The sequence below is a fragment of the Raphanus sativus genome, chromosome 8 (genome assembly GCF_000801105.2).
Source record: "Raphanus sativus cultivar WK10039 chromosome 8, ASM80110v3, whole genome shotgun sequence".
In the NCBI taxonomy this organism is placed as follows: domain Eukaryota; kingdom Viridiplantae; phylum Streptophyta; class Magnoliopsida; order Brassicales; family Brassicaceae; genus Raphanus; species Raphanus sativus.
The window spans coordinates 15,010,309-15,038,063 of record NC_079518.1 but is presented as its reverse complement, the minus strand read 5'-3'; the positions used below and the strand labels follow the sequence as shown (position 1 = coordinate 15,038,063).

General features: G+C 36.3%; 3 protein-coding genes across 3 annotated transcripts; all 3 read left to right on the top strand.

The window, feature by feature from the left end:
* Positions 1-11,870: 11,870 nt before the first annotated feature.
* LOC130498594 (acylamino-acid-releasing enzyme-like) lies at positions 11,871-16,054 on the top strand. The gene is made up of 17 exons (XM_056992072.1): positions 11,871-12,031; positions 12,238-12,407; positions 12,494-12,794; positions 12,875-13,099; positions 13,191-13,382; positions 13,471-13,545; positions 13,695-13,833; positions 13,934-14,085; positions 14,176-14,258; positions 14,356-14,477; positions 14,570-14,648; positions 14,738-14,918; positions 15,011-15,194; positions 15,276-15,467; positions 15,540-15,608; positions 15,696-15,772; positions 15,867-16,054. Exons 1-17 carry the CDS (start codon positions 11,895-11,897, stop codon positions 15,931-15,933), a joined length of 2,445 nt encoding a protein of 814 aa, XP_056848052.1. The 5' UTR covers positions 11,871-11,894; the 3' UTR covers positions 15,934-16,054.
* A 2,422-nt stretch (positions 16,055-18,476) lies between these two features.
* Positions 18,477-20,387, top strand: LOC108820086 (F-box/LRR-repeat protein At3g58930-like). Its single transcript, XM_018593068.2, has 3 exons — positions 18,477-19,636; positions 19,742-19,885; positions 19,965-20,387. The coding sequence occupies exons 1-3, from the start codon at positions 18,668-18,670 to the stop codon at positions 20,283-20,285; spliced, it is 1,434 nt and encodes a 477-aa protein (XP_018448570.1). The 5' UTR covers positions 18,477-18,667; the 3' UTR covers positions 20,286-20,387.
* Positions 20,388-26,166: 5,779 nt separating this feature from the next.
* On the top strand, positions 26,167-26,814 carry LOC108820740 (uncharacterized). The gene is made up of 2 exons (XM_018593747.2): positions 26,167-26,396; positions 26,550-26,814. Exons 1-2 carry the CDS (start codon positions 26,268-26,270, stop codon positions 26,649-26,651), a joined length of 231 nt encoding a protein of 76 aa, XP_018449249.2. The 5' UTR covers positions 26,167-26,267; the 3' UTR covers positions 26,652-26,814.
* Positions 26,815-27,755: the final 941 nt, after the last annotated feature.

Sequence of the window (27,755 nt, the reverse complement as noted above, 5' to 3'; positions counted from 1 at the left end):
AATGAAGTGAGATAGATAGCCGACGTTGAGAACGATGGTTGTTCGGAAATAGTGGGAATTCGAATCGCCTTTGATATCGCCGGTGAGAGAGAACTGTTAGGGTTTCTGTTCGCGGAAAATGAAAAAAAAAAAAAATCACCTTATATATTGGGTAAATAATCCGGTTAGCTTTAAAAGTACATTGGTAAACTTTAAGGTTTGGTCCGGTTTAGACGACTTATTCTGGCTGATAATGTACATCAGACGACCTAATATTTAGTCGTCTGGGAACAGAAGACTAAATATTAAGTCGTCCAATACCCTAAAATGAACCCCTAAACTAAAATGACTAAATTAACTTACTAACCACGTTATAAAATCAAATTATACTTCAATAGTGTTTACTATACACAGAAACGAACACGCCTAGGTAATTTTAAAAATTTTCAAAAACGGTTTTAATGCTTTCCAAAATCTAACCCTAAGAACACATACAATACTACAACATATGTTGATGAAACATAAACTAAAGAATATCATGACTCACTACTTTCACTCATCTGGGCTGAAAACAATTGAAATTTGTTATATATTAATTTATATCTCTTAAGACATATGTTAATTACATAATTCCAATTTTTCACTTATCAAAATATTTTTTACAAAATTTTTAAATTATGTTTAAGAATAACTGTCCAGACGACTTAACTTAAAGTCGTCTGGACGACTTATTTTCAAGTCGTCTGTTTACAGACGACTTGCGAGGGGTAGAAACGTAAAAAAAAATCCGTTTTTTTGTTTGTTCACAAGGAGATAGTTGTAATTTCAATAGCCTTTTAAGTTACTTTTGCCTTTGACCCAAGTTGGGGTACTCTTTTGGGTTTGACTCCAAGTTTTGAGTCACAATTGGTAATTCTCCTTTATTTTAAGCACACAATAATTGGTCAAAATATATAGCTAGTTGCCTTTATATTTGGGAAAATAAATTCTTACCAAAAGTTGAAAATATTTTAATGTTAGAAAGTTTGAAGGTACAAGTGACATGTTATGGATAAGGATTTTAACGTTTGTTTTTTTGGTAAAAATGTCAAAATGATTTTAACGTTATAAAACTTGAAATTGTTAGAAACAATAAGGGTATGATCATACAGACTCACAAAAAACTAGCTCAAAGTCAATAAAGGTCAATAAAACAGCATACAAGGTAGGTTGTAGCCAGACTTACAAATTGCCATACTTGTGGACTGTAGCTTCTCGTAGTTTCTTGAGCTCTTCATGCTCTCTTGGATATGCCGTTGTTTCAAAGATGTACTGTTTCACATATAAAGGTTATGATTCACAATCATAGCCGTATTATACAACACCAACTCTAATCATTAAATGACAAAAGCTTTTTTCTCATCGGACAAAAAAATGTTTAGTTTCTGCATATCAAGCAAGAATTTAAGTTCTAACAAAATAAAGCAAGCAATATCTACATGGACTAATGAAAATACGATACCTTTTGGAGAGCCTCGCTCTTGAGAATTCCTTTCGTCGGAATCAAATTCTCCATAGCTCACTCTATCGTGTGTGTTGCCTTGAACGACAAAAGCTTTGCGGTGCCAATATATATAACTCTAGTACTTTTCTTTTCTTTTTCTTCTTTTTTTACAATCTCTTTACAGTAAAAGTCAAAAGTTATACTTTATGACAAAAAAGTATAATTTGTGACTTTAATTTAAAGCGAATCTCAAAAGCTGATACGTAGGGTTAGTGGCATAATAACGATATCAATAATTGGCACCCCCTGTGATTAGTATATATGATGGATATGATATTCAAAAAGATATTAAAGTACCCACGTTGATGGATTTGATATTATTAAAGTACATAATTTTCTATTCAAAATTAGGAATAAATTAATTCGATTATTATCCTTATGAAATATATTATGAAAGCGTGTGTTTATTGATCACAGAAAATGTGTATATATACAACATTAGAATCTCCTAAGCTAGATAGATAAAGATTACATATATATCTATTCCCATAGATATCGGGATATCTTATTAACATGTTTATCCCTTTACTCCCCCTCAAGTTGGCAATGAAGTAATCTGAATGCCTAACTTGAACATCAAGTACTGAAACGTCGGTGTAGGAAGAGCTTTAGTTAGACGATCAGCCGGTTGCTCCTTCGTAGAAAGATGTTCCAGCGTTAGAAACTTGGCCTTGAGAGCATCCCTAGTAGTATGGCAATCATTTTCAACGTGCTTCGTGCGTTCATGAAAAACTGGATTAGTAGCTATATGGATTGCCGATTTGCTATCACAGTGCATGCGTATGGGCGCCTTATGTGCAAAGCCAAGCATACCAAGCAACCGTTTAAGCCATTTTAGTTCGCAAGTAGTATCAGCCATGGCCCTATATTCGGCTTCAGCCGAGGACCGAGACACAGTTCTCTGTTTCTTTGTCTTCCAAGACACAAGAGAGTCGCCAAGAAACACGACATAGGCACTCAGAGAACGTCGAGTAGAAGCACACGCAGACCAATCGGCATCACAGTAAGCCGTAATCTGCAAGTTACAAGTAGAGCTGAGCATGATCCCTTGATCAGACGTACCCTTTAAATAGCGCACCACTCGGAGAGCTGCAGACCAATGATCTTCAAGTGGTTTTTGCATAAATTGAGACAGAATGTGGATAATGTAGCTGAGGTCTGGTCGAGTAAAAGAAAGATAGATCAGCCGTCCAATAAGTCGCCGATACTTGCTAGGATCAGGGAGAAGAGTATGAGAGTTCGTCTTGTCCGCCATGACAAGCTTACGATTCAACTCAGTAGGCGTCTGAACCGGCTTAGCACCCAAGAGTCCACATTCCGCGATGATATCCAATGCATACTTCCGTTGGGACACGAAAATTCCCTCTGGACCTCGAGCAACTTCCAGACCTAGAAAATATTTTATCTTCCCAAGGTCTTTCATTTTGAAGCACTTATGAAGATAGTTCTTGAACCTTTGAATAGTAGAGATGTCATTCCCAGCAATGATAAAGTCATCGACATAAACCAAGATATGTAAGCAAATGTTCTTGGCATTATCGACGAAAGAGAAAAGAGAATAGTCCTCCTGACTTTGCTCGAATCCGAAGGCCAGAAGAGACTTGCTGAGTTTATCAAACCAACACCTCGGTGCCTGTTTAAGGCCATATAAAGACTTTCGTAGGCGACATACTTGATTTGGTTTCTCTGTTTTGAAACCTGGAGGTAGCTGCATATATATTTCCTCTTTCAAGTCACCATGTAGAAACGCATTGTGAACGTCCATTTGATGGACTTCCCAACGCTGAGCTGCAGAAACCGCAAGAAGAAATCGAACTGTATTCATCTTAGCAACAGGCGCGAATGTGTCCTTATAATCCATACCTTCCCGCTGCCTGTTTCCGAGTGCAACAAGGCGAGCCTTAGGGCGTTCTACGGTTCCATCCGCATTGTACTTGTTTGAGTATAGCCATTGACATCCAATAGCCTTTCTTCCTGGAGGAAGATCAGTTACATCCCAAGTATGCTGTGTTTCCAGTGCAGTAATCTCAGTTTTCATTGCTCCATTGAAACGTGGATCACGGACAGCTTCATTATATGTCTTAGGAACCACTTCTGTAGTAATCGTAGCAAGGAACGCCTGATGCTTTTTAGTAAAAACAGATGTCGTTAGATAACTAGCAATAGGATACGGTGTCTTACCTGAGACCATTGGCGAGGAGTCTAGATCAGAGAGTGAGTGAGCGTGAGAGGGGTTTGTCGTATGAGCCATATTAGTAACGAAGTTCTTTAGTAGAATGGAGGGCTTCTTAGTGCGTTGTCCTCGGCCAAGGATCTCTAAAAGTTCCGGAGTAGAAGTAGAAGTAGGAGAATTCTCAGATGCAGACGAAGTTGTAGTATTCCTTGGAGGTGGTGACAATGGTTCGCCAGCTGACACTTCCGTTGCAGACGAAGGATCAAGCAACGGTGCATCTGGTGTGACGGTAGGTATGGGTGAGACAGGAGTAGAAACTGGCACTGGCAAAGTATCAGAAGTGACAGGTGCAGAAGCAGAGTCAGAAGCAGATGTAGAAGCAGGTATGATTGGTGAGGACGACGAAGTACTCCCCCTCGATTCAAGTACCGGGTCAAGCCAGTCATCACTAAAAACATTGGTTTGTAAAGCAGGAGGAGTAACATACGCTTTATCTTGAATGCTAGGAAAGGTATCTTCAATAAAAGTGACATCCCGGCTAATGAAGAATTCATTACGCTCAGGATCAAATAGTCTCCAGCCCTTAGTGCCAAAAGGATATCCTACAAAAATACACTTGCGGCTTCTGTCTCCGAATTTATCTTTGTCCCTTGCACGGCGATGAGCATAGCAGAGACAGCCAAATACTCGTAAGAGATCATAAGCAGGAGCCTTGCCGTGTAGAAGTTCATATGGGGTTTTTCCCTCTAGTACTGAAGAAGGCGTCCGGTTGATGATATGAGCCGCAGTCAAGATACTCTCACCCCAAAAATCGACCGGCAGTTGAGCTTGAAACAGACAAGCCCGAGCTATGTTAAGTATATGTCTATGTTTTCGTTCCACCCGTCCATTCTGTTGCGGTGTGTCAACACACGAGGTCTGCAGTAGAATACCATTTGTAGTAAAATATGATTTGAGAGCCATGAATTCAGTACCATTGTCTGAGCGAACCGTCTTAACAGTGTATCCAAACTGTTTGTCGGCCATGGTACAAAATTTTTTAATTAGTGTAGAAACTTCTGATTTTTCCAGCATTAAGTAAGTCCATACTGCTCTGGAATAATCATCAACTATAGTCAGGAAGTAGTTTGCACCAGAAGAGGAAGGAGTGCGATATGGACCCCAAACATCACAATGAATAAGAGAAAACGGTGCATCAGCTTTATTAAAACTTTCAGGGAACACTTTTCTTGTCTGCTTAGCTCGAAAACAAATATCACACTGACTAAAAACATTGGAATCTAGAGTAAAATCATCAAACACCGGTAGAGTAGAAAGCACTTTGTAGGATGGGTGTCCAAGACGACGATGCCACAGTACCGTAGAAGAAGACTTGGACGTTGCTGCTGCATTGACTCGTGCGACTTTGACCCCCGTAAAATAGTAAACCCCCTCACGCTCTTCACCTGCTCCAATCAGAGTCCTCGAAAAACGGTCCTGTAAAACACACAACGTATCAGTGAATATTGCAATGCAGCCTGTCTGTTTTAGTAAAGTAGAAACCGAGATTAATGTGCAAGTAAAATCCGGCACAAATAAGACATCTTGCAAGACATAGTCTTTGCTAAGGCGCAGTTTCCCGAATTTAGTAGCTTTAGAACGTTGACCATTCGGGAATGTCACTGATGATGGGTGAATATCAGAGACATCATGCAGGAGAGATAGATCACCAGTCATATGGTGAGAGGCACCTGTATCAATAATAACATCAGTAATATTTGTTTTACCCGACAACCGTTCGAAGGATAGATTGGATTGCTGGTTCTGAAGCAGAGTAATAAATGAAGCAATCTGATCATTGTTCAAGGACGCCGTTGTGTGTGACGCACGACCACGTCCACGTCCCCGACCACCTGATCGTCCTCCTCGTCCACCACGAGAGCTTTGTGCTGGTGAATAGTTGCTGGAGCGTTGGTATTGTTCCTGATACCACTCAGGGAACCCGTGAAGCAAGAAACACTCAGATATCTCATGCCCTTGTCGTTTGCAGTGCGTACAGGTACGCGAAGGATCCCGAGAGCGGTAGTTCGTAGCTTCTGGAGTAGTAGTAGTATTGTCCTTAGTAGACTCTGTTTTTGCAGAAAAACCAATAGCATCAGATCGAAGTTCTTTTGCTTTGGTTGTAAGCAGGTTCTGTTCTTCACGGATCACACGAGAGTAGACTGTATTAATGTCAGGTAATGGTTCCTCATCGGTTATCCGTGATCGTAGAGAAGCAAAGCGTGCATCATCTAGTCCAAACAAGAATTTGTGAACACGAGCATCCTCACGCTCTTTCTCTATATCAGCTGCTGCAGCGCATGTGCATGAACGACCCGTTTTATGATTCTGTAGCTCTTCCCATAATTTAGTAAGTCTCCCATAGTACTCCAAAACTGATTGTCCATCCTGTTTGCAATTTGTGATCGCATCTTGTAACTGATGAACCCTCGTTCCGTTCCTAACAGAGAAGCGTAGACGCAGAGTTTCCCAAAGCTTATGAGCCTCAGGTACAAATGTAACTGTCGAGCGGACCTTGGCATCCATAGATGTTCGGATCCATCCAACAATCATCGAATTTGCTGCCAACCATCGAGAGAGATCCGGCTCTGTTTCAGGTTTTGGAATAATCCCATCAATGAAACCGGATTTCTGTTTTGCTTGCAATGAGTTACGAAGTTCAGTAGACCACTCCGAATAATTTTCGTTGCTGAGCAAGACAGAAGTTATTAGAGCCCCTGGATTATCCGAGGGGTGAAGATAGTAGGGCGACGAAGCATTGATCGCTGGTGTTGTCGCCGTAATAGAAGTATGGGATGATGAATTATCACCATCAACCATTGTTTTAGAAGTATGTGTTTAGAAAAGAGAAATTAGGTCAGAATCTTTAAGCTCTGATACCATGAAATATATTATGAAAGCGTGTGTTTATTGATCACAGAAGATGTGTATATATACAACATTAGAATCTCCTAAGCTAGATAGATAAAGATTACATATATATCTATTCCCATAGATATCGGGATATCTTATTAACATGTTTATCCCTTTACCTTATAACCACATAAATTATGTAGCTAAATCATGGCACCATGAGACTGGAAAATCGTAGATGTCATTAACTTATGTAGATTGGTTCCAAACGTAGTGAGCTACACAAGTCTGATGAATGCTTATGCTTACTGCGGGAATACTGAAAAAGTAAGTTGCTATAGGAGATGAAAGCAAAAATAATCCGACCAACCAATTGCACATAATCGAAGTGAGATATGATCCTTACTTCCTTAGAAATACATCCACACACATGTAAATCATCCACTTCTCTTTCAACTTGTCTATACACCCAACAATTGACAATCATTTAGTCTACATGCCCGCATAAAAAATCGGGAAGTAATCATCTTCTCTGATTTACCAAATTTGGTGTTAGATTTTTTTTTTTCAGCGCCGTAAACCCCAATGGACTTTGCTCATAATCACAATAAAATAAGACATATATACATAATCTTAAGTAATGATTTTAGATCTTTCTTCTTCTCATATATCTGATTGATATAAGCTTTCAAGTGTGATTTCTTAGGGCTTCTTTCCACCGTGTCGTCCATCGCCACCACTCGTCGGCGTCTCCTCAGGCGTCACGCCTACGACGCTGCAAATGCCCCATCTCCTATGGAGAAGAGGAAATCTCCAAAATCGAAATCCTCCCGTAAGGGAGACGGTTCTCCCACCTCGTCTAAGAAAACCGCTCCGCCGAAACATTCTCCGATTAGAGCCACTGTAAATCAGATCGATGATGCACAAGATCCGGAAGCGAAGGTTCCCTCCCCAGCCTCCCAGGACCTTCAAGCCTCTCTCTCTGAAGCTCGCTGTCTTCTGAAGACTGACAGTGTTCCTGTGATCGCCACCGAGGCAGATCCGGACATGACAAAGCAAACTGCTGGAATACTTGAGATCGCTGTTACGGCGGATCCGAGTAACGCAAATCAGTCTGAAGCCAAAACTCCAGACAAAGCTGTGGAAAACATCCCTCTAGACCCTGTGATCGCAGTAACGGCAGATCCGGTGTCAGTAAACCACTCAGGAAAGGAACCAGAGACGGCAAACCAAAACCCGGCCTCCCCTCCTGCAAACCTTCTGCTGTCTACAGAGCAAGCTGCTCCGTCAAAGACTCCGGATACTTACAGCTCTCGAGTTAAAAGTGCTAAACAACTAGAGAAGAAGGGTGAATCTTTCACGCTACCTTCAGGTGAAACCTGCATTAAGATGCCGAACTCTATCATCGAGAAGCACAGGAAATCATGGGAATGCTTTGTGTTAGGCCAATTTTACTCAGATCCGCCATCTCAAGGCACACTCCACAACATTGCAAATGGGATATGGAGCAAACAATATCGAGACATCTCGGTCACCAAGATGGAAGATTTCTCCTTTCTGTTTCGGATTCCAAATGCTGCAACGCGAAACCGAGTCATCAATCAACGGTTATGGCAGATTGAGGGTCAAACGATGTTTGTGGCCAAGTGGGAGCCTGGTACCACTCCGGTAAAGCCAGAACTAACTTCTGCACCGATTTGGCTAGAGCTTCGCAATGTGCCATTCCAATTCTTTAATGAGGATGGCTTGGAACGGATTGCGAGTCAGGTGGGAGACCCAAAATTTCTCCATCCGGCTACTGCAAATAAGACTAATCTAGAGGTTGCAAAAGTTTTCACAATCATTGACCCGCGGAAGCCACTTCCTGAAGCAGTGAATGTTCAATTTGAGACAGGGGAGATCAGCAGAGTGCTTGTCTCTAGTCCGTGGATGCCGCCTGTCTGCAGCCACTGCAAAGAGATAGGGCATAGCTCTAAGCGTTGTAAGCTAGCTCCAATCACTTGTGAACCGTGTAAGTCAGCTACCCATGGTCCGCACAACTGCCCAAAATCTCATCCCCCTGGCCCTAAAGGAAGGAAAACGAGGAGAGCTAAGCAAAAAGATAAAGAAGCTCATGAAGTTATGCTGCAAGCACAGACCAGCACGCTGGATAATCCCACTCCTGCAAATGCGGAAAGAGAACTTGAGTGTATTCGTAAATGGGAGATCTTCTCGAAAGCGGAGGAAAGATTTCTAATGCAGAAGTCAGCGGTGACCTGGCTAGATCTTGGTGATACAAGTACCACCTATTATCATCGCTTGGTGTCCATTAGACGCTCAGCAAATCACATTCACTACCTAATGGATGCAGCCGGTGGAAAAATTGAGGATCAGGCTGGAATTGAGCAACATTGTGTCAAATATTTCTCGGACCTCCTTGGCGGTCAGATTGGCCAAACTATGTTTGAGCAATCAGACATTGACTTGCTCTTTGATTTCAATTGTTCACAAGCAGATGAGGAGGACTTCTGTAAAGACTTCACAGCTACTGAAATCAGAGAGGCTTTCTTTTCTTTGCCAAACAACAAGGCAAGTGGTCCAGACGGCTTCTCATCGGAGTTCTTCAAAACATGCTGGAGTATAATTGGCCCGGAGGTCACGGAAGCGGTAATGGAATTTTTCTCATCTGAGAGTATCCTCAAGCAATGGAACGCCACAACCCTTGTGTTGATTCCAAAGATCACCAATGCCTCTACTGCAGCGGATTTCAGACCTATCTCTTGTCTGAACACGGTGTACAAAGTAATATCCAAGCTGCTAGCCCAGAGACTCAAGTCCATTCTACCTAAGATTATCAGCCAATCCCAGTCTGCTTTTATGCCGGGACGTTTACTAGCAGAAAATGTTTTGCTAGCGACTGATCTAGTGCAAGGATACAACACTGCAAATTCGACTCCGAGAGCTATGCTCAAGGTTGACTTGCGCAAAGCCTTTGATACATTGAGATGGGACTTCATCCTTGGTACTCTGAAAGCCCTATCTCTCCCGGAAAGGTTCATCAAATGGATAAATCAATGTATATCTACTGCATCCTTCACTGTCTCCGTAAATGGCAGCAGCAGTGGTTATTTTGCAAGCACAATTGGGATTCAAACCAAGGAGATCCGCTATCTCCATACATCTTCGTCTTGGCAATGGAAGCTTTTTCAAGCTGCTGCTGTCGAGATATGAATCTGGCCTTATTGGTTACCACCCTCGAACCTCTGCTCTAAAGCTCACCCATCTAATGTTTGCAGATGATGTAATGGTTTTCTTTGATGGCAGTGCAAACTCTTTACACGGTATATCAGAGTGTAGATGATTTTGGATCCTGGTCAGGTTTAATCATGAACAAGAACAAAACGGAGCTATTCTGCTCGGGTCTAAGTGATGAGGAATCCTTGGCTATAGCTACTTTCGGTTTCAATGTGGGTTCCCTGCCAATAAGATACCTAGGCCTGCCCTTGATGAGCCGAAAACTGCGAATCTCAGACTACGATGCTCTGCTCCAAAAGCTGATCAAGAGATTCAGAAGTTGGGCTATCAAGGCTCTCTCTTTTGCAGGCAGGTTATTACTCCTCAATACGGTTATTGCAGGAACAGTGAACTTCTGGATCTCAACTTTTGTACTTCCTAAAGGCTGTAAGGAAAATTGATTCACTCTGTGCTAGATTCTTGTGGTCTGGTGACATTGATAATAGGAAGTCTGCTAAGGTTGCTTGGAAAACATGTTGTCTACCTAAAGAGGAGGGCGGTCTTGGACTAAGAAGCTACGCAGCATGGAACAGAGTACTCATCTTGCGTTTTATTTGGCTATTGTTCTCTAACAGTGAGTCACTGTGGGTTGCTTGGCACAAACACTATCATCTGCAAGACACTTCCCTTTGGGCCCTCACGGAATCTGCCAATCACTCTTGGACTTGGAAACAGCTGTTGAAGATCATAGATGTGGCTTTCACTTTCTGCAAAGGTGTATTAGTTTCAGGAACAACAATCAGCTTCTGGTATGATAGCTGGACCCCTTTTCGCTCTTTGATTGACTATATTGGACCGACAGGCCCTCGGATGCTAAGGACACCTCTCCAAGCGACTGTCTCTCAAGTTGTCTCTGCAGTAGGATGGAACCTACCTTCCCCCCGATCAGAAGAATCTTTGAACCTTCAAATGCACTTGACGACAATTGCCCTGCCTACAACCGATGCCGGTGATGATCAATACGAATGGAGAGTTGAAGGTGCAGGAACTTCAATTTTCTCAGCAGCTGATATTTGGGAAATCTTGAGACCCAAAGAGGCGACAAAACAATGGGTAGACTGCGTCTGGTTTAAAGGGGCTGTTCCAAAACACTCTTTTAACATGTGGGTGACTAACTTAGATAGACTACCAACCAGAGCAAGACTGGTCTCTTGGGGGATGAATGTTTCTATTACCTGCTGCCTCTGCTCAATTGAACCGGAAACCAGAGACCACCTTTTTATCACTTGTGGTTACAGCAGAGCGGTGTGGACTCAGGTTCTCTCGCGACTAAACCCTTCAGGCCAACCATTTATGAACTGGCAGGAACTCCTTTCTTGGATCAGAGCATCAAACTCCCTTGGACCATCTACACTCCGGAAGATTGCGGCACAAGCAACAGTATTCCACCTTTGAAAGCAGCGGAACGGAGCGCTCCACAACAACACTCTCGCCACTACTAGCGTCACTATGGGATTGATCTATAGGGATGTTAAGAATACGATTTTAGCCAGGAGGAGTCGCAAGAACTTTTGATCTCTCTTGTCTCTTTGGATTATATAATTTCTTGCTTTCAAAACTTTCTTAGCTCTACCTTGTTTTTATTTGTTTTTGCCGGGGCAGAGTTTGTAGTAGATTCTAGTTTGTAAAATCTAAACATCATTAATATGATATTAACATTCTTGGCAAAAAAAAAAATCTTTAAGTAACACACCATCACTTGAAAGTGTGATGGCAGTAAAAAAAATTACATCTATAAGAGAACAATTGGCTAACGACAGTAAAAAACATCATAAGCCAAACGGCAGAACCAAAGATTGAAGGAAGAGATATCTGAAAAAAAAATTTCTTCAAAAGCTCATTATTTTTTTTTAAAGTTATTCTTTGTTCCGTTTGGCAATTTATATTGATATAAGTCCTAGTTTAATGTTAGATAACAATAGTTAAAAAAAAGGAAAAAAAAAACTAGCTAACCAATGAAATTATAAGAATTTTTTTGAAACTTTGTGGTATGATTGAGTCAGCAGATTGAAGGGGGATATAATATAAAGATAGATGGCGAGAATCTATACGCTTTCTGCACTCACTTGCTCCACTAATTTGGGCTTCTTCCCTTCCTCCCATCTTCATCTTCGTCGCCTTCTCTTCCCCACAACTCTCACTCTTCCACACTCCAAAACTCTATCCTCCTCGTAAGTTATCACGAACTGAGATTGATTGCTTTGATGGGTTTTGTCTGTTCGATAGTTTTCAATCCAAAAGTTTCACTCTTTGATCGATTTCTGATTATCGAATTTTGAGGCCAATGATATCTGATTCTGTGGATGATAGATCTGATTACTTGAATCGTTATGCAGCAATCAATTAGAGATTTATGGGTTGCGTTGGTTTGTTTCAGTTCCAAAGCTTGGATTCGAGGAGTTGTAGCCATGGATTCTTCTGGAACTGACTCTGCTAAGGGCTTGGACTCAACTACTGAGGAAGAGTATGGCACGCAGTCAAAGTTACTTCAAGACTTCATGACTATTCCCACCATTGACAAAGCTTGGATTTTCAACTCTGATTCTGGTATTGACTCTTTTTTTTTTTTTACATATCATATCCAAGTTGGAAACTTTGGTATCAAAATCACTCTGATGATTTCCACTTTATAGGTACTCAGGCAATGGTTGCCATGAGTCAAGCTAACCTTTTGGCTAATAAAAGGAGGAAGTTTATGTTATCTGCTCACATCTCCAAAGAAGAAAGTAGTAACTTTCACTGGGCTCCATTTCCAGTCGAGATGACTGGTGCATCTGCTTTTGTCCCCTCTCCGTCGGGTCTGAAGCTCCTTGTGATTCGAAACCCTGAAAACGACGATTCTCCTACAAAGTTTGAGATATGGAGTTCGTCTCAGCTAGTCAAGGAGTTTCATATTCCGCTGAAAGTTCATGGCTCTGTATATGTTGATGGATGGTACTACACTTTCCTTTTTTTAGCTTATTTTAAAGACAAGTTCTTGGAGAAGGAGAAAAAATAAGTGAGTGATGATGCAGGTTTGAAGGGATCTCTTGGAACTCAGATGAGACTCGTGTTGCTTATGTTGCAGAGGAACCATCTTTTCCAAAACCTACATTCGACCATCTTGGTTATTACAAGAAAGAAAATTCTTTGGACAAGGATATTGGAAGCTGGAAAGGTCAAGGAGATTGGGAAGAGGAATGGGGAGAAGCGTATGCCGGAAAAAAGCAGCCTTCACTTTTTGTTATCAATGTTGACAGGTTTAATAAGTCTCTCAATAGAAAAAAAAAAAGAGCAATTAGTCTTTGGCATCTTTTTGATTATTGGTTGGTTCTCCTTTTTTATTTCCAGTGGAGAGGTTAAGCATATCAAAGGAGTTCCAAGATCGATAAGCGTTGGACAGGTTGTTTGGAGTCCAAACAGTAAAGGCTCAGCTCAGTACTTAGTTTTTGCTGGATGGTTAGGAGATAAAAGAAAGCTTGGTCTCAGGCACTGCTACAACAGACCATGTGCCATATACGCGATTAGATTCACAGAACCAAAGTGAGTTTTTGGCTTCTATAAGACAACTTGATCACTCCTTACCTCCGAAAAAGTATTTGATAAGAGTTTGTCTTTACTTGTGTTCCAGAGATGATGCAAACGAATCATTCCCTATTCATAATTTGACTAAAAGCATAAGCAGCGGTTTTTCTCCACGCTTCAGGTTTACATCTTATGAAACTCTTTCTCTTGTCTTTACTAAAAGCATTTGTTTGTTCTCCTTGTTACTGTGTTTATCTAACTGAGCCATCTTACACAGCATATGTTTAAGACGTACTCTCTTCACAATACATTTTTTTCCTTCTCTCACAGCAAAGATGGCAAGTTTCTCCTGTTTTTATCAGCAAAGGCCGCTGTTGATTCTGGGGCGCATTGTTCCACCGAGTCACTTCACAAGATTAGCTGGCCAAGTGATGGGAAACTTCCCGAGTCAACTAATGTCGTTGATGTGGTGAGATTATACAGACCATTTGTCTTTCTTTATTTCCCTATGAAGGCTTCAAACTTACTCTCATACTACTTTGTTTCTTAAATGTTATTTGATAATGCAGATTGAAGTTGTGAATTGTCCTGATGATGGCTGTTTCCCTGGGCTCTATTTCACCGGACTTCTGAGTGATCCGTGGCTGTCAGATGGACAAACTCTTATGTTGTCTTCCTACTGGCGCAGTTGTAGAGTAATACTCAGCTTAAATTTGATAAGGTGAGTGATGAGTGAATATGAAAAGTTTCCAAATTATCTTCTGCTGCTATGGTAATTGATGATAAAATTCTTTATCGTGGGGCATCACAGTGGTGAAGTATCACGCGTCAGCCCTAATGATTCAGATTTTTCATGGAGCGTTCTTGCACTAGATGGTGATAATGTTGTTGCTGGTAACATCTTTAAGCAAGATCTTATCTCAGTTACTAACTTTGAACTTAAACACACACCAGTCTTGAAAAAACATTGTATTTTTTTTTTTGTGAGAAGTGTCTAGCAGTCCAGTGAGTGTTCCTGAAATCAAGTACGGAAAGAAAGTTCTTGATCCATCTGGAAAGCCTTCGTGGCATTGGTCAAGTATCCAAAAACCAATATTTAAATGCTCTGAGAAGGTAAATTCACATTTGCTAGATCCTCTTGATGCAGATGATGTTAACATTTTCCTGTGTTCATATTTTTTTTGGTTTTTACTATACTGCTGCAGGTGACCTCAGGGCTTTCATCTCTTCAGTTTAAAATTCTAAACGTTCCAGTCAGTAATGTATCTGAATGTCTCACCGAAGGTACTCACTTAATCTTGCTTTTACAAACAAGCTATTCATTTCAACCTGTTTTACTTTTTGGTTTGATAAACTTTCTTGGCACATGGCAGGGGCCAAAAGACCGTTTGAAGCTATATATGTATCGTCTACAAAGACCAAGGAGAATGGGAAACGTGATCCTTTAGCTGTTGTCCTCCATGGAGGCCCTCATACAGTTGCACCAAGCAGCTTCTCCAAGCAGTTGGCATATCTCTCCTCAATTGGATACAGTCTGCTGATTGTAAATTACAGGTTCACTCACATACAGCTCTCATAACCAGTGGTTACTAACAACCTTTCAGTGATTCTAACTTAGTCTTTGGCGGATTCATTTGAATTGAAAGGGGTTCGTTGGGATTTGGGGAAGATGCTTTGCAGTCTATACCTGGAAAAATTGGATCACAGGACGTGAACGATGTGCTCTCAGCTGTAGATCATGCCGTTGAAATGGGACTTGCAGACCCGTCTAGAATAACCGTCCTAGGTGGTTCTCATGGTGGGTTTCTGACAACACACTTGATTGGCCAGGTACTTTTATTCACTCACCTTTGAAGCAGCAATGGCACCAGAATATAAATCATCATTCGTATACTAAAAGCTTTGCTATAGGCACCGGATAAGTTTGTGGCAGCAGCTGCAAGGAATCCTGTATGCAACATTGCTTCAATGGTTGGGATTACGGATATACCTGATTGGTGTTTCTTTGAAGCTTATGGTGAACAGACTCACTACACAGAAGCTCCCTCACCTGAAGACATGTCTCTGTTTCATCAGATCTCTCCTATATCACACATCTCAAAGGTTAACAAGACCACTTCCGTTCTTTGGTAAGGTTTGATGACATCCAATATTTAATGATTCTTACTTGTGCAGGTGAAAACACCCACTCTGTTTCTTTTGGGAACTATGGATCTCCGTGTTCCTATTTCAAATGGATTTCAAGTAAGATCAGTCTTCAACTTGGTTAAAGTTTGCAGATCCCAAACTCAGTGGTGAAGTTGTTTAATTCAGTGTTCTTGATTTGTATAGTACGTTAGGGCGTTAAAGGAGAAAGGAGCCGAGGTTAAAGTCTTAGTCTTTCCTAATGACAATCATTCTCTAGACAGGTAAAGAAAAAAACACAAAAGCTAAAGCATATGTGTGAGAAAGTGTTGAAGTTTAAAAGCATGTCCTTACAGCTTGTGATTGTTTATTTTGCAGACCGCAGACGGATTATGAAAGCTTTCTCAACATTGCTGTCTGGTTCAACAAGTACTGCAAGCTGTGAACATCTTGTGATTGTTTGTTATCCTAATAAGTGAAGAGGAAATAAAAGTACTTATGAATAAAAAAAAAGAAAGAAAAAAAAAGTAATTTTGAATAAAATAAACATATGGTTTTACTATGTTTATATAGACTTTGATTGCTTGTAACAAAGACAGGGCTTCCGGTTTAGAGTCTAGACTTTACAGTAAGGTAGCTTCGGAGGTGCTTTCTGCAAATTGAAAAACTAAGGGGAAAGTTTAAAACTCTTAAATGACTTATTAATAGTATTCACTGGTCTGAAAATAATGGTACAAGAAGTAAATGCCATCTTCACTGAGCGGATCGTGGTTAAGGATTCGTTATGATTGTCTCCTTGTTGGTGGGTGTGCCTCGCTGATCTCCCTGTGTGGCAACTGGTTTGGGTTCAAGGTTGTTCTTTGTGGTCTCTTAGTCGTGTATCTCTGGTGTATCTGCTTCTTGTCTTCTTTCCCCGCTCCGTTGGTGTAGGATTTTGCTTTTGACACTGTCGTTTGTGTCTCCTGTTTCCTGTCGCTCCATTCTGGTTCTTTGATGGTCCCTTCTTCGGTGGTTGAAGTGGTATGGTTCATGTTCAGGTAAGGTGTTCTCTTTGTTCCTAGGGGTTTTGAAGCTTTTCTGTTGGGTACAGTCAAGCTACGGTTTGATTGTCTTGGATGGTTCTTTCTGAAGTCGCTCTCTTGGTCTTGTTGCTTGCTCTCCGGCTGCTTTGGAAGTTTATGATGATTGTCACTCGGTGCCCTAGATTCTTTGGTGAATTCATAATGCTACTTGTCTGATTTTGATGTTTTGTGAAGATAATCTTGTTTAAGGCTTTATAGCTGAGGTACCGGTTGTAATGTGTCCGAGAATGTCCGGCTTAGTATAGTCTTTTCTTTTGCGATCATTCCAGCTTCGCATAGAAGGGATGATGTGCTGTAATAAACTCTTACTCTTTGAATGTTCAAGTATAAATTCAGATGACATGACATGATTAAGGAGCTGACAAAAAAAGATTGGTTTAGGATTTTTTTTTTGATTATTTTAGAGTATCGTTAGTGTATGGAAATGCTAATTTTGAAGGGGAACTGCACTCCATGGATAGATTTTATTTCCAGGTATCTCTTAGTTAAAATATTTTCATTAAATTTTAGTTGGTTGATTTAAAATAAATATTTTGAGTATCACTAAAATCACTTATATTTATGATTTATAGATGGTAACCATATTTTTGAAATAGTTTTTATGCTTTTGTTTTTGAAATTTTATTTTTTGCCAATCAAGATTTTGGAAAAAAAAATTGATTCTCTCAAATCTGGGGAAACTAGTTTTTATTCAAATAACTACATAATTCTACATAAAATAATTAAAAATATAAAAGTTAAATAAATTAAAAAATATATTTTATATTTAAGTAATAGATACGGAAAATAGAAATCATTTTTATTAAAGAAACAATATAAAAAGTTTAAAAATACAATAAACATAAGCATGACACATAACTAATAAAAAACATATAACTTTATAACTGAGATTGATAATTCTTAGAATTTACGTTGTTAAAACAATAACTTGTGTTATTTTAGGTGTTAATAATTATTTTCCAAATTCATTTCTCATAAAAATAGATTTTTTCATAAATATAAAATTTTATGTGTTCAAATTAAAACACGTTTATATTTATTGAGTTTACAAAATAATAAGTTCTGATATAATAATAAAAAATAAAAAAACTACTATCAAAAAATTGATTTGAAATTTGGGATGAAATATATATATATATATATATATATATATATATATTTCCAATAAAATAACAATACATATATCTAATTTATATTTAACAAAATTAATTTTCTATGACTCAATTAATATGTCATTTGTCTACTTTTATTGATTCAACTAGTTAAATCTTTTCAACATGAATGAATTCATTTATGATTTTTTTATTATTCAACTTCCCATTGCACAAGAGGTAAGGGAAGGGTTTTTAAAATTAGTGTATTTTTGTACTGATGATTCTTAATGATGCCCCTGTTAATAATTCAAATTTGTAAATGTATTTAGAAGTGTTTTCTATCTCTGTCCAGGATGCAAATTATTTATAATCCAAAGTTAAAAGTGACGTTTAGTTTTATTTACTAGATCTACCGTACCACTGGAAATGCTCTTAGACAATGCTCATTCAGTGAATCTTGACCTTTTCTAATCGTTATAAAGAATCTAAACGTGATGTTGTTGGCCGGGTAGCTTCTCTTAAAGATCCGTTCTGGAAGAAGGTTATGAGACAACACAAATTAATTAGGGATTGAAATGGACGATCCGTAAGGACTCTAACATGCGTGGAAGAAGATGGATTAATGAAACTAACGTGCCCAACACATGAATTTTGAATAAAGGAAATTAACTTTATACTATTAGGAAATAATTAAATTAGGTTAGCCCTTTATCAAAAAAAAATTAAATTAGGTTTTAAAAATAGAAAATTTCTATTTATTTTGATAAAATCGTGACTATATATGCTCATATGATAGCAAGATACACCGACGTTATCAGGGTTAAGCTGAACGACCAGCTATTGGGGCAACTAGTCTAATGCAAAACGACGTTAATTTCGGCTTCAGTACATCTAAGTCATACAAAATTCGAAAGTAGAAAGCAAGCCCTAAGATTTTCCCCACGTCGCGGCAAACCCTAACCCTAAGACTAGATTTGCTGCGTGGAAACTGATTAAAGAGTAGATGGATCATATTAGCGGTCTACCTGACGAGGTTCTTTGCCATATCTTGTCCTTCCTTCCGACAAAGCTTGCTGCTTTGACATCTGTTTTATCAACTAAGTGGCGCAATCTTCTTGCGTTTGTCCCTAATCTTGACATCACTTGTCCTATTAAGATCGTGCCTGTAGATAGCATTGATTATGGTATTCCTAAGGAGAATATGTATGGAACTATGCGGAGCTTCAGGGGGTTTATAGATAGGGTATTGGCTTTGCAGGGTGATTCTTCCATTAAGAAAGTCTCCCTCAAGTGTATAAACTACATTCATCCAGATCATTTGGATCGTTGGATATGTAACGTGCTGCGTCGTGGTGTTTCAGAACTTGAAACTGTCATCTATGATCAAGATGGTGATGATGATTTTAATTATCTTCTGCCCCAAGAGATGTTCGTCAGTAGGACACTAGTCAAGTTGATATTTAGCAACGTTGATTGGTGGCCTGGAGCTGAAGGAACTTTTTTGCCTAAGCTTAAAACTCTAGTGGTTAACGGATTTTTTTGCTCGGATAAGCTTGAGATGATTCTCCCCGCTTTCCCTGTGCTTGAAGAGTTATACATAAAAGACATTGTGTGGAGAGGTTCGGGTGATTCAGTGTCAAGTGCAAGCCTTAAGAAGCTAACTATCCATGCCTTGGGTTGTGAAAGCATGACAGTACATATTACAAATAGCATGAGCATTTCTTTTGATACTCCAAGTCTGCTTTACCTTGAGTATTCTGATAAAGTTGCGAGCGACTATCCCAAAGTTAACTTGCCTATTTTAGTTGAGGCTGTAATCGACCTTGATATACGTGATTATACAATGCTAGACAGAGAGCGAAATGCTGATGGATTTAGGAACTATGTTGTTCTGTCATGTGGAAATTTGTGTAAGCTCATGACTGGCATAAGAAATGTGAAGACACTTACGTTTTCTTGTGAAACTCTCGAGGTAATTAAGTTTCTATTTTGTTCTCTCTTGGAACATGAGATCATTAAAGCCATGTTAGGTAAAGTAAAACTTTCTTAATCATGTTTTATTCTTTTCTTGTTACAGTTATTTTCTCTATGCTTTGAATCGATGCCTGTGTTCAACAACCTCAAAAGGTTACGAATTAGTGGGAGTCGCCCTCCAGTGGGATGGCAAGCAATGCCGGTTCTCTTACAAAACTGTCCACATTTAGAAACTCTACACATAGAGGTACCAATTTGTCAAAAAATCATTACCATAGATAGAGATCATTCTTCAAAGTCCCTTATTGTATCTTTTTTTCTTTCAGTGTCTTCGTATTTGTGACTGCATTTCTTTGGAGGAGAATGGTGGTTGGCTCACGTCTTGTCCGGTGGAAAAGATAGTGGAAGAGATACAGATTGAAATGTTTAGAGGGACAAAGGGAGAGATTGGAATGATAAAGCATATGTTGGAGTCTTTCTCGGGTTTGAAGAGGATGACGTTGTATGCCGGAAGGGATTATCCTACAGATATCTTTGATCTTGTTGTGAAGATGGTGAATCTATGCAATGAGAGTTACCGAGCTGTGGTGAACACTTCCTGGTGTGTGATTCGCCCGATATCTGAAGTAGACTCTAGTTTGAAATAGTTGGAAAAGTCTAAAAGAGTCAACTGCTGGTTATCGATCCATCTGAACTGAAATTTGTACCGATTTTTATATACATTTGATACACATCCCTAGTCCCCTACATTGACATATATTATCTCTACAATCAATTTTACTTAAAAAAATGATACAATATACTAGAATTGATGACATGATTAATTTAGTGACAAAATATGGCTAAATAATTACATTTAATGTTGATTTATATTTTGGTATTTTATTTTATTTTTGTCAACAACAATAAAGACTCATATAAACTCTCTGAACCAAACCAGCAGCTCTGTATCCATGTGAATGACAAAAGATGGTTGTTGTCTGACACATTGTGTTAGTCTATCTACTTTTGTATTCTCCGTCCAAGGTACATGAATAATCTCTGAACTAATAAAACTTCGTTTAAAAAAATCTTGATATCTTCCAAATAACTTTTAAACGCTGGCCATTCTTCTGGTTCCGAAACCATCTTCACCAATTGAGAACAGTCCGTTGCAAACGTGATTTGAAACTGACGTAAATTCTTCATACACTCCATAGTCCAATTATCATTATAGTTATATATATAATTCTAAAAAATACGTTATAAAATATTTTAACAATATCAAAAAATTCAGAAATTTTATGTAAATATTATAACTAAGTTTTTAATTAGCAATGAACTATTACTATGCATTAACATATATTCAGTTATTTTTTATAAAATGAAAAATAAAAAATTATATCTTATTTTATCTATTTTTATAATAATAATAGATTATGTTAAAATAACATTATTATATTGAATTAAATATGAAAATTATATTAAATTGATAAATTTATAAATTTTATTTTCATAAATATAAAATATTTATGGAAAATATAATACCATGACAGGATGACTTACATTCGCAAAATATATAATACATATAGAAAAATTGACATATCTTGGACTTTTGTATATACAAATAATATATTATTTAAAATTAATCAACCGAAAAAATATTGCTAAAAGGAAATATGGCTCTGAAGATCAGCAGATCAGAATTGAACATAAATTTGATACAAAATAATTTCTAAATATGTAGTTTCATGCATATATTAATTCATTCAAAAACTAAATGAAAATACAATAAGATAAATATATAATAAGAAGCGATAAAAACATTGCATATGATATGATATGTAATATTCTTATTCAGTTGATTAATTATACCATGTTCGCTATACAATTATTGTATTTGAAATAATTATATAAACATTTAAATATATGGTTAACTTTAAAAATGTATATCACTAATGAACTAAAATATATATATATATATATATATATATGTATATAAACTGAGAATAACAGGTCAAGATCTAGTTTTTTCTTTAAATATAACAATATATATATATATATATATATATATATATATAAGTTGGAAAAAATCTGATAATATATAGTCATCATATATACATGTCCAATAAAATTTTAAATATCAAATGATATAACTACTCAAACAAATACGAGTTTGGCATGTTTTGAACCTCGAAAAGAAAGTGACAAATCTTGTATAAGCATCTCACGTTCATCTTCTTCCTCTGGACTATTCCGTTCACAGAACAAAATTGTCGCAGTCTCTAGGCAGCGAGCATTTCGCAAGATATATTGACCAGATCTATCTCTTTTGGTGATCCATGTATTATCTGTCCACGTGAAATTCTAATCGTCTTTCACTAGGGGCGGGTGTTAAATATAGTCTAGGGCAAACTGATTTGGTTCTCTAGCTACTCTAGTTATTATATTTAAATGGAAATTAGAAGATTTTCTAGGATTATATATTTTTCCTTTTTTTGTCAATCCTATATATCTTATATTATTAAAAAGAGACCAGTTTAGAAGTTTCCTTTGTTTATTAAACTATTTACAGAAATACCACTGTATTTAAAATTTTAATATTAATTTTATTGTAATTAATTGATAAAAGCAAATAAATATTCGCTTAAACAAATCTCATAGCAAATAAAAAATTAGATTTTTACCCGCGTTCAAATGCAGATTGTATTTTTTGTTTAATTTAGTATACTGGTTTAAAATTAATTTATTATCGTAAATGATAGAACATCAGATGTTCAGTTATTTGATGTAAGTTTATTGGCAATGTGGACCTGCACATACATTTTTTTTGTTGTTGTACGGATCCAAAATTAGTTTATACTACAAATTTATTTTATATATTTTATAAAAATTTGGTGTTATATATATACAATTTTATAACTATTACTGATGTACCTTGTTCGATACTATACTGTGTAATTTTTGTTTATATTGTATTTTCATAATTAATTAAAAAATACCAATTCATTTTTGCCATGGTTTGGTATCAAAACCTATTATTTTAACTAGATCGTCTTTCGCGCGCTATGTGCAAATAATCGTCTCTAAATTTTATAAATGAATATGCGGTGTAGATATTGTCTTCTTTTGTAATTACTTCTGAATAATTTTGAAATATTATTTCAGTTTGCTGAGAGCAAGTTTTTAAAGCCGAAACATTTAAAATACTAGGTGTTTAGCCGCATATGCGGGCATATATATTTTATAGTTATTTATTAATACATACTAATTAAAAGATTATAATGGTAAATCCGCATTATTTTTCATTTGAATATTGTTATGTATTATGATTTTTTTCTTAGAAATCCTTATGTATATTATATTCATTATTAATAAATAAATTTTAGAAATCACTCAATGTTATTTTTCAATTATATAAAAGTAATATTTTACTTTTTTCATGAAATTTTTTATGTATACTATATTCATTATTAATAAAAAATTAGAAAATCACTCAATATTATCTTTTCAATAATATAAAAGTAATAATATTAATTGATTATTATTTAGTTATGAAATTTCTGTTTTTTTTAATTTTTAAGTTTTATTAGAAGATATCCTTCGGATAATCACAATATATATATGATCATTATCTTTTTATTTTAAAATATATATTCTTAGATTTTGAATAATTCTTATTATTATTAATTGTTAATTTTGATCATTTATCTAATAAAATCATTTTTCAAAGTAATTTATAGATTTTATTCATTAAAGGTATAAACAATATTAACCGCTCTAACTTTTAACGTGAGAGCTCCGTTTTGAATATTGTTATGTATTATGATTTTTTTTCTTGGAAATCCTCATGTATATTATATTCATTATTAATAAATAAATTTTAGAAATCACTCAATGTTATTTTTCCAATTATATAAAAGTAATATTTACTTTTTTCTTGAAATTTTTTTATGTATACTATATTCATTATTAATAAAAAATTAGAAATCACTCAATATTATCTTTTCAATTATATAAAAGTAATAATATTAATTGGTTATTATTTAGTTATGAATTTATGTTTTATTTAATTTTTAAGTTTGTATTAAAAGATATCTTTCGGATAATCACAATATATATATATGATCATTATCTTTTTGTTTTAAAATATATATTCTTAGATTTTGAATAATTCTTTTTATTATTAATTGTTAATTTTGATCATTTATCTAATAAAATCATTTATTTTTTTTTTTATTTTTTAGGTAATTTATAGATTTTATTCATTAAGGGTATAAACGATATTAACCGCTCTAACTTTTAACGTGAGAGTTCCGTTGCGAAAAAGTCACTTTGCAAATAATATTATAGATTATTTTTGTTTAGTTTTCTCGCTATTGGTTATTTTATCTATGGGAAAAACTCCTAAAATAAATGTTCTAAAAGTCTAGCCAATGAGTTTATCTAAAAGATCAGAAAAATAAGTTATAGAATATGGGGAATTTTCAAAAATACCACTTTTAAGGTACCATTATTCATCTTTACCACCACTAAAGACACATTTTCAATAATACCTTATTTATTAAATGGTAAAGACTCTTATATCTTTGTTTTATATGTTTTTCAAAATTCTAATCCCAATTCTAATTCCTAAACCTCCAATTCTAAATCCTAAACCCAAAATCTTCAACCCTAAACCCTAAACTATATACCCTAAATTCAATATCCTAAACCCTAAACCCTAAAGTCTAAACTATAAACCCTAAATCCTTAACTCTAAACCCTAAATCTTAAACTCTAAACCCTAAACTATATACCTTAAACCCTAAAACATCAAATCTAAACCTAAATCCTAAACCTTTAAATCTAGACCCCTCATTAAAAGTAGTGGTAAAAGTGGTTAGTGTAAACATGAAAAGTGGTACTATGAAAATGGTATTTTTGGCAATTTCTCTAGAATTATTTTGCAGTTTGTTGTTTTTCTATATCTGATAATTATATTGCTAAAACATTTTTTCAATGAGTGAGGGCATATTTTGTTTAAATCGCCTATCTATCTAATCTATTAAAACTGAAGTACAATTAATACTTAACCCTTAGTTTTCCACAAAATTACAATGGAATGCCATTGGTGTTAAAAACACTGAGTTTTGTTTTTAAATTGAACCGGCCACAAAATTATTAAACCATTGCCTTAATCGTAAACCATAAAATTGATTCAATAAATAATTTAAATCATTGCCTTAACCGACCACATGTCGTGTCCCCTTTGCAAATCTAATTTAAAACAATTCGATAATAACAAAAATCAAGAAGTTCTGAAACAGAAATTAATCATTTATTAATTACCTATTATAAATTACCTCTCAAAATAACTCCCTATATTTTAGCAATTCTTCCTAACAATCAATATATCACGATCTTGATTCCTATTTTCTTGCAAATTTTCATATCAATCAACTTAATCAAACCGTGTATTAATGATTAATTATCATATCAATCAACTACCAGATTTCTTTTTTTAATTCTAATCCTGCAAATCACATTTTAAATTTACTCAATTAAAGCCTATATTCTTGTAATTTAGCTAACTTTTTAACTAACTACTCACTTTGGAATAAATTGAGAAGTATATTCGAAATTTAATGCTAAATAATTACAGTTACGAAAATCATATATAATTATCTCTACCATTTCCTAAAAAGGTATATATACCTATACCCAATATATATATATATATATATATATATAGAGAGAGAGAGAGATGGGTAAGTTGATAGAGAGAAAAAAAAAGAGAAACAAAAAATTAGTTAAGTTTTAGGGAAACAAGTTTTTATTTGTCTTTCTGTTTGTTTCACGGAAAAATAAATAGTATAAGCTTCAGTATTTTATCAAGGTTAACATTTTTGTTTTCTTAAGTATTATGAACCAATTGCCCTTTTTCAAAAAAAAAAAGTATTATGAACCAATTTAAATTTTTTTAACAAACCGGTCCAATTTAGTCATCAATGGTGGACTTCCTAAATTTAATTACCAGAACTCTATTTTGTTTTACTTTTTTTGGGTACCTTTCCATTAGTTTTTTTTTAATTTAAATATTCTATAATTATAACTTTAAAACATACTTTAAATCACCAAGTTTTACCACAATATTATCTTAATAAAATGAAAAGTTTTACAACATCATATTTTACAATTAGACACTAAACAAACTGAACAAGATACACCAATCTCAAAATTCAAAAATATGAAAGTGTATAATAAATGTTTCACATATAATAATCTAAAACATATAGCTGCACGGACGAGCGGATCCAAAATCTAGTATATGTTATAAGTGTTCGCACGGTTCTGCGCCCAGGCCTAGCTATGGCTATCTCGATGGTCTTGTTTGAACCAAAGCCTTTTCGGCAATACAGACGTGGAGACTTGTTTATGATCGAAGAGTTGAACAAAAAAAAAAAGTTGATGGAATCAAATTGAATGAGTCGATGAGGCCCAAAGCTCTTTTATTTAGGCTTCGATAATTATAAAGAGGCCTAGATACACTGGCCCATTAATTAGACGAAATAGGCACTGTCGGTTCAACGATCGCCCCCAATTTCTCCATCGATAAACCCTAAAAAGCTCGTCGTTGAATCACATCTCTGATCTCTGGAATACACAAAATGTCGGCGGTAGGAACATCGAAAGGGATCTTGGAGATAGCTAAGTTCGGTTTCTACGTAGCTGTACCTATCGGTCTTATGTATACATTCGCCAACAACAGCACCAATATCAAGAAATTCATGGGCGATGTAATCTCTCTCTCTCGTTTGATTAGACATGTACAATTGATATGTTTCGCTTGATTGTTGGTTGGTTAGAAACATGTGTATATATATATATATATTGTGATCTGACTTTGTTTCCTTTAATGCTCAATGATTCTAAAATTTGATGGTGTGCAGCGTTCGTATGTTGTCTACCCTGAAGAGGCACCTCGACCTCCTTCACCCGAGGAGATGCGAGAGATGGCGCGAGAGCTTGCCCGTAAGAAGAACATTTCCTGAATTTAATTGAATTGAGGAACAAGTTAAAATTGCAATTGCTCGGGATAAGGTAATAATGTATCTTTGTTGATTCCTGTACTGTAAGAATAGAAATGGGATGTGTAATTCAATAATGAGGAAGAACATGCGTGTGTTTTGTTCGCTAAAGGAACCTTTTTTGTTACATATCTTGTACTTTACTATACGCATCAATAATTTGAGAGACACGGGTTGATAACAAACAATAGTGCTTCTTCTTCATCTCTTGTTAACCAGAGGCGATGCAATTCCATATTCCTCAGTATAAATCCAATCTTTTTATTTGCTCTGCAACCTGTGGGATCTCTGTGATATTACTTCGTCCATGAAGACGAAACAAAAAAAAACTTCAACGTTTTCACTTTTCTCAGCGTATGAGGGAGATGATGGAGCCTTTTGCACTCTGACATGTGGAGACATGAGATATTCATTTTCTCGCCTATCGATGAGGGCGTTTCTGTTCCATTTAGGGACAATGGCGTCAGGGAGATTCTTCAGTCTCTTGCGATATGACAACCTCATCAGTTCAATTAACTCTGAGAGATGGTTTTATGGAGTTTGGCACTACTTCAATTTGATGGGAATCTTAGTCCCAACGTTTCAGTATCGTCTGAAACTAATGGAAACTCTTTATATAGTCCCTGACAACTGCTTCAACTGAGCTATCAGATAGGTTGATCTCAACGTGATAAATAGTCATTCTTAAAGTTTGAACTTTGAAGGCAATAACTTTAGAGAGTAAGCCTCCCAGTGTAGATATCTTAGTGGAGGCAGGTAGTCGAAATCATCAACCATGCACACTTTGTTCTCCTCAACAGTGAGATTATTATGATAAGAAATTTGAGACTGATCATCCTCTTAGACCTTGCAGGTTAATTACAAAACCGTATTTCTCCAGCCATGTTGAGCAATATAATTACAATCTCTGTCTTTGTTTCCCTAAGAAGAGTAACATGACAGTAAGCAAAAAGTTTCATAGAGAAAATAAAATGTTTATGCCTAGAGTAAGCTATAAACTTTCTTGTCTTACCAAATTTTCAGTGAAAAAGCTTTTAACATCCAACCTTAACGTACCATAGCATTCTA